At 42.7% G+C, this 10,796-nt stretch overlaps 1 protein-coding gene across 1 annotated transcript; it reads left to right on the forward strand.

Annotated features, from left to right (window-relative positions):
* On the forward strand, window positions 575-1,522 carry LOC110262262 (olfactory receptor 56A3-like). The gene has a single exon (XM_021102655.1). The coding sequence runs from the start codon at window positions 575-577 to the stop codon at window positions 1,520-1,522; it is 948 nt and encodes a 315-aa protein (XP_020958314.1).

Consider the following 10,796-nt stretch of genomic DNA (forward strand, 5'->3'; position numbering starts at 1 on the left):
TTTATTTTCGATATGGTTTTAGTATTATTTAATTAAACCAAAATAAGTACAGCTAAAAGGTCAGATTCAGATTGCTGGAGGTTTAGCGTCATTTATCTTAGTCCCTAGATGCACCAGCCTCTGCAGCTTATTCGGGTATATTGTTATAGTTAAATTGTAGATATGGGGATCTATGTGGTCATTTTTTTTTTTAAGAAAAAGAAGAAACTTATAAATAAGTACAAATTTAGAGACTCACCTGCCACAAAGTAGTTTTCTAGATGATTTTTCCTTCTTTTAGTTTCTGTAATATCTTAATAGTTTATTAAAAATAAATCTTGAACAAATTGAACATGTATAAACAAATCATGTCTCCTCAATCCTTTATGTTGTCTAAAGTAATAGGAATTTCACAGTAACATGGCCTATAGGACATACAGATGGAGTCCCTTGGCTGTGAATAATCTGCTAGGATAGAAAGGTTTTATTGAGGTAAAGCAATTGGTCTCTTTTCACATATCTTGAACCAGTAGCTAAGTTTTATCCTAATTTTTACAGATCACTAAGAGACAGCTGTAGAAATATTTGACACAATATGACAGCCCACCAAAATGGCACCATCGCCACTGAGGTTTCACACTTCCTCCTGAATTGTTTTGTCAGGTCCCCCAGCTGGCAGCTCTGGCTGTCCCTGCCCCTCAGCCTCCTCTTCCTCCTGGCCATGGGGGCCAACGCCACCCTCCTGGTCACCATCCGGCTGGAGGCCTCTCTGCACCAGCCCATGTACTACCTGCTCAGCCTCCTCTCCCTGCTGGACATGGTGCTCTGTCTCACCGTCATCCCCAAGGTCCTGGCCATCTTCTGGTTTGACCTCAGGGCCATCAGCTTCTTTGCCTGCTTTCTTCAGATGTTCATCATGAATTGCTTCCTCGCCATGGAGTCCTGCACCTTCATGGTCATGGCCTACGACCGCTATGTGGCCATCTGCCACCCTCTGAGGTACCCATCCATCATCACTGACCAGTTTGTCGCCAAGGCAGCCATCTTTATTTTGGCCAGAAATTTCATTTTCACACTGCCCATCCCCAGTCTTTCAGGACGTCTCTATTATTGTGGCAGAAATGTCATTGAGAACTGCATCTGTGCCAACATGTCTGTCTCCAGGCTCTCCTATGATGATATTACTATCAATCGCCTCTACCAGTTTGCTGGGGGCTGGACGCTGCTGGGCTCTGACCTCGTCCTCATCTTCGCCTCCTACACCCTCATCCTGCGGGCCGTGCTCAGACTCAAGGCAGAAGGTGCCGTGGCCAAGGCCCTGGGCACCTGTGGCTCCCACTTCATCCTCATCCTCTTCTTCAGCACCATCCTCCTGGTCTTCGTCCTCACTCATGTGGCGAAGAAGAAGGTGTCCCCGGATGTGCCCGTCCTGCTCAATGTCCTCCACCATGTCGTCCCGGCCGCCCTCAACCCCATCGTTTATGGGGTGCGGACCCAGGAGATCAAGCAAGGAATCCAGAGGTTGCTGAAGAAAGGGTGGTGATGAGCACAGCTGAGGCTCTGCCCCCACAGTAGGAGGAGTTTTAAATTAGTGCTGAGGGACTGGGCTGAAATTCGTATCTGTATGTTATTCTTCCAAACCGGATTAACTGTATTTATGTCCTCTTTAATAAAGGTCCAATTTCAAGCTTCTCTTTCTCTCACTCATCAATCTTTTCTCACCACACTTATTGTCCTATGTTTTCCAAAATACTGAGCTTCCTTACACAGGTTCTAAAGTGAGAAGTTTATGTTCCTGAATAGGCAGCTGTTCAGATGACATAAATTTTATATTCTTGAGAATACACCTGTGGGTATTCTGTGTATAAAGTGTAATGTGTACTTAATCTTATTTCCACAGAAGCGAGCACTTTGGAGACAGAGACGTAGGAGTTGAGATTTCAGTCCTGGATGGTGGAAGCTTGCTACTGCTCTGTAGCTGAGTCTTTTTCTCTCAGCTCTCAGCCACTTATTGTGTTTATTCATCTCTGTTTCACCGTCTCTCTGTGTCTCACTGTCTTTCCCTCTGTCTCTCTGTCACTATATCTCTGTCTCTGTCTCGCCCCCTTTTCTCTTCGCATCTCATAACATGCACTGCAAGAAGGCACGTTGTTTTCCTGAATTGCTCATGCATCTAACAGTTATCAAATAGTTTTATTAGATTTAAGAGACTCCTAAGTTCTTGTCCCTCCCATAGGTCTATGCTTTGAATACTTATCTTCTGGATCCAGGGAGTCATGGTGTATGGGGTATGCCAACATAGCTATGCTAGTGAGTTATGATTGCAGTATATGATACAATAATAATGCTGAAATATAACAGATTATTTGGACATTTTTTTCTTATTGATTGGACTGGGGTTTTTTTGGGGTTTTTTGTTTCTGGTTTTTTTTTTGTTTGTTTTGTTTTGTTTTGTTTTGCTCTTTTTGCCTTTTCTCAGGCCACTCCTGTGGCATATGGAGGTTCCCAGGCTAGGGGTCCAATCGGAGCTGTAGCAGCCAGCCTACGCCAGAGCCACAACAACACGGGATCTGAGCCGCGTCTGCAACCTACACCGCAGCTCATGGCAACACCGGATCCTTAACCCACTGAGCAAGGCCAGGGATTGAACCCGCAACCTCATGGTTCCTAGTTGGATTCATTAACCACTGAGCCATGACAGGAACTCCTGATTGAACTGTTTTCAAGCATACTTTGTGTTCTGGGAGTTTTCTGTTGGGTATTAGGGTTCAAAAATAAGTAAATATTATCATTGCTTTCAGGAGCTCAGTGTTTGATTAAGAGATATACAAATTTTAATTCCAGGAATATATTCTCCTCGAATGAAAAGGGGTGAGGAACAGAATAACGTGCCTCTATGGGCTTTAAGATACTTGGTAACATAGGAAAGCCCTGGATAGAGGTTAGAAGAGCCAAGTTCTAAGCCTTGCACAACCACACATACACACACAAAAATAGTTTCCCAGGGAAAAAATGAATCTCACTGTGTTTCACTATTATTCTATATTACTATTACCTGAAAATAGTGAATAATTGTTTAGAAGGTCCTTTCTAGATATAAGCTTGTGTATCTCAGTGACAACTTACAAGTGTGTTACATTGTTTTGACCACGGAAAGAAACTCCCAAAAGTCCAAGGCTGTCCCCAAAGTCTGGCTCTTTCTTCCCTGAAAGCACAAGGGATATGTCCTTGGCTGACTAAGCTTCATTCTGCAAAGCTCTGTCCATTCCTCTTTCTGCTCCATTCACAGTGAAGAACAATAAATTGGTATTTGATTTCTCAGCTCCCTCCAAGCACTAGGAGCTACTCTCTGAGAAATAAGCATGCTCTCACATCGAAAACAATAAGTAAAAGCATATATCAATATTTAATACATTCCTTGAAAGTAAAAAGCAATCCATCAATATCCAATTAGATTCACATAAATAGGTAACCTTTTTTCTTTATTATTTGGAAGCAAAGATGTCCCTGAAAACTCATTCGCTCATAAGAAGAATGCCTTAATTTAAAATGTACATACCTGGATACCAATGGAAATATCTTACAAATATAGCTATAATAATATTCTTCTAAAGTAAATTTAAGCTACTACATCTGAAGAAATATTAAAAGTTTGCAAGTTTTGTCATCTACATATATATTAACATAGCTGTAAAGCAAAAAAAAAAAAAAAATGTTGCCTGCCATTCTGGTAAGCAACAAATTTCGCTCAGCCACCAAGCCATCAGCCACTGTAGCCACCCCAGAGGGTGGGCCCTGGGGGAATATAGGATGGAGAAAAGCAGGACAGAGTGAGAAGGCACCAGCAAGAGGCAGGAAAAGGACCATCACCAGAACAGGAAAATGCCAGTGACTTGATCTTGGACTTCTTGCCTCCAGAATTATGAGAAATAAATTTGTTGTTTATAAGCTACTAAGTCTATGACATTTTAGTATAGCAGCCCAAATGACCTAAAACATTCTTTAGAGCAATACAACTCAATCTAGATTTCCAGCATCATAAGATTTCCAACATCCAGAGTTCCCGTCGTGGCGCAGCGGTTAACAAGTCCGACTAGGAACCATAGGTTGCAGGTTTGATCCCTGACCTTGCTCAGTGGGTTAAGGATCCGGCGTTGCGGTGAGCTGTGGTGCAGGTTGCAGACGCAGCTTGGACCCCGAGTTGCTGTGGATGTGGTGTAGGCCGGCCGCTATAGCTCCTATTGGACCCTTGCCTGGGAACCTCCATATGCTGCGGAAGCAGCCCAAGAAATGGCAAAAAGCCAAAAAAAAAAAAAAAAGATTTCCAACATCCAACAAAGATTCAATAGCCATAGTAAGAGGCTGGAAAATATAACCTATTATTAGGAGAAAAATCAGTTAACACAAGCAGACATAGCAATCAAAAAAAGAAAAGTGCCAATAATGGAATTATAAAGATAAAAATATTGACACAAGATTTATAAAGATGAAAAGGATTCATTAAAACATAAAGAAATAAAAGGAAAGTACACAAAAGAATCCAATGGACTCTTTAGAATAAAACTATATAATATATGAAGAAAAAATAAAACTTACTGAATAGGTTTACCGCAGATTTGACACCAGAGAGGGAAAAAAAAAAACAACATACGTAAAGATATAGAAGTATAATCTACGTAAATTGAAGCCTAGAGAGAAATAATGGAGAAGAGATGTAGAGACAGTATAATCGGAGAAAAAAAATGTGAGACAATATTAACCAGTCTAGCATCCCTGTCCTTGGTAATTGAAGGCGTAGACGAGAGGGAAATGGGGAAGAAAAACGTAATGACAACATCCTCAGATTTTAAAAATATGCAGATTAAGGTGGACGAAAAAAAAGATAAGGAGTGATAAAATAGAAGTAAATATGGTTTCTGATTTTATATGCGAAATATGTCAAGTTTATTTGAAGATTGACGGAGATAACTGAAATATGCACGTTGAAAATCCTAGAGCAGGAAACAGCCAACTTTTTCTTTACAAAGCCCAGATTCTTACGGCCAGGATTTTAAGGCCATATGGTCTCTGAAACAACCACTCTCCCACGCGGAATGAAAGAAGCCTTGTGTGGACATGGGTTAATCCTATCAACAGGGTAAAAACGTGCTGTTCACACTGGTGCACCTGCTGAAGAAAAGGGTGTCCATTTCCACACCCAGGACACATATGACAATGTCCAGAGAAAATTTTGCCTCTGAAAACTGTGGGGCCAGAGCTGAAGAAAAGGGGGGTGCTGCTAACACACAGCAAGGGGAGCCCCCGAATGCCCTTACACCTCCCCCAATGCAAGGATAGACCCACACATGCAACAGGAATTGTCTGACCAAGAGGTCAAGGCTACTTGAGAAAACCTGCTCTAAATAATCCACATAAAAGGCAGAAACAGACATATGAGATTTGAAAATACAAAACAAAACAAAACAATGTGTAACTCTGAGGAGTGCCACACGGCAGAAGCCTTCACTAGTTTAATTTTGGACCTACACACGTCTCAAGGACAGCCAAATCTTACCGTTATTGAATCCTGAATCCTGATCCTCGGACCTTAATTGGGTAATTCTCAACCAGCATGAGGTCTGCAACTCTAATGTTATGAATTTGGTTTTATACCATTTTATCTTCAAAATGTTCTTAAGGAAATGTACACCTGCATACATTTTTTTTTCCTTTTCTTTTTTTTTTTTTTTTTTTTTTGTCTTTTGTTGTTGTTGTTGCTATCTCTTGGGCCGCTTCCGCAGCATATGGAGGTTCCCAGGCCAGGGGTCCAATCGGAGCTGTGGCCGCCAGCCTACACCAGAACCACAGCAACGCAGGATCTGAGCCTTGTCTGCGACCTACATCACAGCTCACAGCAACACCAGATCCTTAACCCACCGAGCAAGGCCAGGGATTGAACCCGCAACCTCATGGTTCCCAGTCGGATTCATCAACCACTGCACTGTGATGGGAACTCCATGTATACATTTTTAATTAAAGTAAATAAATCCCAGAACTCCCTATTATATCCTGTGTGGCTTTTGTATCTATAGATAATGAAGCCCCACCCTCTCCTGGATATTTTTCCAAAGACTCCTTGTTCCATAGAAAGTTCGTAATGTTACTACAGAGAGCTACGCTCTCCAATCTCATGCATCTGTTTCTAACCCTGTCCTCTCCAGGCGTAGCTCTTCAATGTTGAACAATCTTCTTATCCCTTTTGAGTATTTGTTTTCTAATCTGTAAAATAGCTCAGGTAATATGACTTCTATCACAGTATTTCGTGAACCTTAAAAGGGGGGGAAGTATTCAAGTCGCATACAAAGTATTCAATACATGTTGGTAGGAACAGCAATTCTTTATGTCACTTCTCCTTTACCTCTTCTTAGTAAATAATAAAGCTGAGCCTGCTAGTGTCTTTCAGGTTTTAGGTAGCAAATGAGACTCTCCAAGTGGAAACGGTCTTAAGAGAAAGAGTTTATAAATTGTACAAGGTATTACTATAAAGAGAAATTCTCCAATACCTTTTTTTTAAATTGCTGTTTCCCCAATACAGTTCTTTTTCTACTGTACAACCTGGTGACCCAGTCACACATACATGTACACATTCTTTTTTCTCACAAGATCATGCTCCATCATAAGTGACTAGACAGAGTTCGCAGTGCTACACAGCAGGATCTCATTGCTAATCCATTCCAAAGGCAATAGTTTTCATCTATTAATCCCAAATTCCAGTCCATTCCATTCCCTGGCCCTCCCCCTTGGCAACCACAAGTCTATTCTCCAAGTCCATGATTTTCTTTTCTGTGGAAAGGTTCCTTTGTGCCGTATATTAGATTCCAGATATGAGTGATATCATATGGTATTTGTCTTTCTCTTGCTGACTTACTTCACTCAGGATGAGAGTCTCTAGTTCCATCCATGTTGCTGCAAAAGGCATTATTTCGTTCTTTTCTATGGCTGAGTAGTATTCCATTGTGTATATACACCACATCTTTCTAATCCAATCATCTGGTGATGGACATTTGGGTTGTTTCCATGTCTTAGCTATTGCGAATAGTGCTGCAATGAATATGAAGGTGCCTGTGTCTTTTTAAGGAGAGTTTTGTCCAGGCATATGCCCAAGAGTGGGATTGCTGGGTCATATGGTAGTTCTATGTAGAGTTTTCTAAGGTACCTCCATACTGTTCTCCATAATGGTTGTACCAGCTTACATTCCCACCAATAGTGTAGGAGGGTTCCAATACCTTTTTCACTCACTGGTCCCATAGCAAGTTTGGCTGGACATTTTGCAATTGCCAGATGTCAGGTAATGGTTCTTTCCAGCCCAAAACTCTGAAAATATACTCAACTGAACTTGTTTTCATAAGTGACTATCAATGATAAATGTCTTTAAATGACATACACTTTGCAACTGAATATGTAAGAATGAATATGAAATGAAAGACCCCTTTATGATTGCAAAGTGGCTCTAGAAATGCAAGCAGTCACTTGTCCTGAGACTGAGCCTGATAGAGTGTTAATATCATGAGAAGTGCCCCGTCTCCCAACACCCCGACTCGAATCAATCCAACAAGGTAAAAAGGAAGCGTATGTTGCTTAAATGCTATGAAGTGTCTCTTGGTTACCAACCAAAGGAGAAGATCTGGAGAGATGTGGGGATGTCTGGCTTTAAAAGCGAAATACATGGCGTGTAGAAATTGACAGGAGGAGGTGCTGCATGAGAGGGTAATCTCCAAAAGATAGGTGGTAATCCCCAAGACATGACCCCCAGTTACAATCAGATGCACATGAGACATCCGGTGAGACAATCGTGTTTCTTAAGGTGCTCTGAGCAAATAAAACTACAAGAGAGAAGACAAGCACAAACCAACCATTGTAAGTGAAAGAGCTCCAAATGGTAGGCACTAATTAGAGGTCAACCTCATTCCAACATGGGCAGTGCTGTGTAAAAGGCTCTGAGACGATGAGAAGCAGCTGTTTCATGGTTCATGGCAACTAACCATTTTCCAAAAAAAAAAAAAAAAAATGCTGAGAAGCCAAGTTTTATAGGAATAGGAATAATGATAACAATGCCATAACTGTCAAGGGTTCCTAACACGATTGCACTGATTCTTTACAGGAAATATGCAAATTAGGAGTATGAGGCAGGTAATTTAAGCAACATGTCAAGTGGCAGAGTTAGGAGCTGAGTTTTGCTCTATCTAATCTTTAGCCAAGGACATGTGGCCGCAGTTAGGAAAAAATTTAATAACAGATCAACCATGTTTTGGACCTGCCAGGCACTAACTGAATATATTACAAAGTATGCAATTAAATATCAATGATCCTCTTGGATTTTTACAGTAAAAGTGTTCCACTCAAGTAGAACTTCTGGTCCCAGGCATGAAAAAATCAGGGAGCAGATCTGAGTGCTTTACAACTTACTACAAAATATCAGTCCCAAAGAGCACATGGTGGGATTTATGCTCATCAGGCATATGTTTTATCAATGCATTGCTGGAAAGTCCAAAGCTGACACCCACTGGGGTCAAAGCATTTTGCCTTGAACCATCTTGCCCTAGGGTTTTGCTTTCTAGAATTAAACGGGCTTTCATTTCCCCATTTAACTGGCACAAGGCAGTGAACACTGAGACTCACTATGCCTTCGGGGCAATGCTGCCTGCCTAGGGATCACAGAACATGAGGAGCTGGGAGCATAGCTTTCTCCCGGAGGGCCAAGAGGATGCTGGGATCTTGATTCTCTGCCCCTGCAGGGCCAGCAAGGCTGTCTTTTCCCTGGGGAAGTAGAACCTCAGGCATAAACTCTCCTTTCTGAAAGCCAGAGGGTAGACGATTCAATCAGGCAGAGCCAGAGCTTTTTCTCCCTGGCAGAGATCGCTGTCTCCATCCAGTAAGTCTGGCTCCATCAGAAAAAGAAGGCGCTAAACCCACCACTGTGACAGTGGACACCTGGCCAGGGCAAGGATAGCAGAGGGACAAGCTGGGCTTGCAACTGGGATTGAAGGTGGAGAATGGGAGCTTGGAGGGACATGACAGCGAGAAGTGGCATGGGGCCAGGCGAAAACAACTATGGCGGAGCTGAGCCCAGAATTCTGCACCTGCTGGGGAGGGGGCTGGGTCCGGGAGGGGATTCACGAGTCTGCAGCAGAGTGTCAGGTGGAACATCCTTCAGTGAAGGATGAAGGAGCTTTTACGGGAACGTGAGGGGGGAACACAAACCTGGAAGGGAAAGCCGGGTCCCCCCCCCCTCTCCTGAGGTCGTTACTTAGAAACCTTCACTGGTTTGCTTTGACCGCCTTTCTCACGTCATAAAAACACATACTCCTATTTCTGTTCTTCCCTTTACTTCTCTAGCTCCCTATTGTCCTTCCTGCCCTCCATCCAATCTCTTCTGTTGTAAACGTCCATCTTCTGTTTCCATCTTCCCTCCACCACCTATTTTCGGGGCATGTGTGCACACTCCCTGCCTCCATTTGTCTGGCCTGGAATCACTGGACTATGTGTTTGTTTGGCCTGGAATCACTGGACTATGCACAGCCTCCTCCAGACTTATAAAGGGCCCCAGGGGCAGCAAGCAGACAGCACCGCCTTCGTTGCAAAGCTTTTCTCCCTCCCTCATAATGTGCATCACTCCCTGGCCCTCTTTCTTGCCTCCAGGTCCTATTGAAGAGGTTTCATATCAGGCCCACTCCTCTTCAAGCTTAATACGAATTCCTATCCACCTTCTATAGACTTCACTTCGTAGCCAAAAGTGATCTTAGGAAACGTCTCTGCATAGATGGGACTCCTCTAGACACGTCACTGAGGAGGGCCCCTCGTCTGATGGCCCTTAGAGTCACAGTTGTTGCCCCAAGAAGGCTGACAACAAAACAGGCATGGAAATCTTATTAACCTATTGCCGGGTAACCTAACCACTGGGGAAAGAGGGCAGAATGACATGCATACACGGGGTTAGGAGAAGAATGAGGGCAGTGAGAGAAAAGCGACCTTCAACATAGAGGCTAAGACTTTGAAAAACTTATGGTTACCAAAGGGGTCAGACTGCGGAGAGGGAGGGGTGGACTCGGGGTTTGGGATGGAAATGTTCTATAATTAGGTTGTGATGATGGTTGTACAACTATAAATATAATACAATTCTTCAGGTAATGCACAACTCATAAGGTTGACTTCTAGTACCCATAGCCTGACGCATATGGAGGTTCCCAGGCTAGGGGTTGAATCAGAGCTGCAGCTGTGACCTACACAACAGCCACAGCAACAGCAGATCCAAGCCGCGTCTGCAACCTATGCCGAATCCTTGACCCACTGAGCGAGGTCAGGGATGGAACCCACATCCTCAGGGAGACTATGCCGGGTTCTTAACTGGCAGAGCCACAATGGGAACTCCTTGGATTCTACTGATTAAAATAATCATGCTGATTTTTAAGATCTTTCCTCTGTCTGTCATCTCTGAAGTTAGACAATAATCTGTAGGTGTACACATTTAGATATATTTAGATATACGGAGGTGTGCTTTTTAATTTTTTTATCTCACTTGAGATTCAGTGGAATTCTTGGATATGATTATTGATGTATTTTCTCTCTTCTGAAAAGTTCACAAGCCTCTACCTCATTCTTTCTCCCCTTCAGTTTGGAACTCAAATTTTATTTGTTAGACCCTCTCACTCTGTCCTCAGTTTCTCATACTTTCTTTGGCATTTCCCATCTGTTTTAATTTTCTCCCAACCATCATTCAAATTGATCTCCCTTCCGACAATTTACTAATTCTCCTTAGCTCTCTCTACTCTACTGTTAAA

This window comes from Sus scrofa, chromosome 9, assembly GCF_000003025.6.
Source record: "Sus scrofa isolate TJ Tabasco breed Duroc chromosome 9, Sscrofa11.1, whole genome shotgun sequence".
In the NCBI taxonomy this organism is placed as follows: domain Eukaryota; kingdom Metazoa; phylum Chordata; class Mammalia; order Artiodactyla; family Suidae; genus Sus; species Sus scrofa.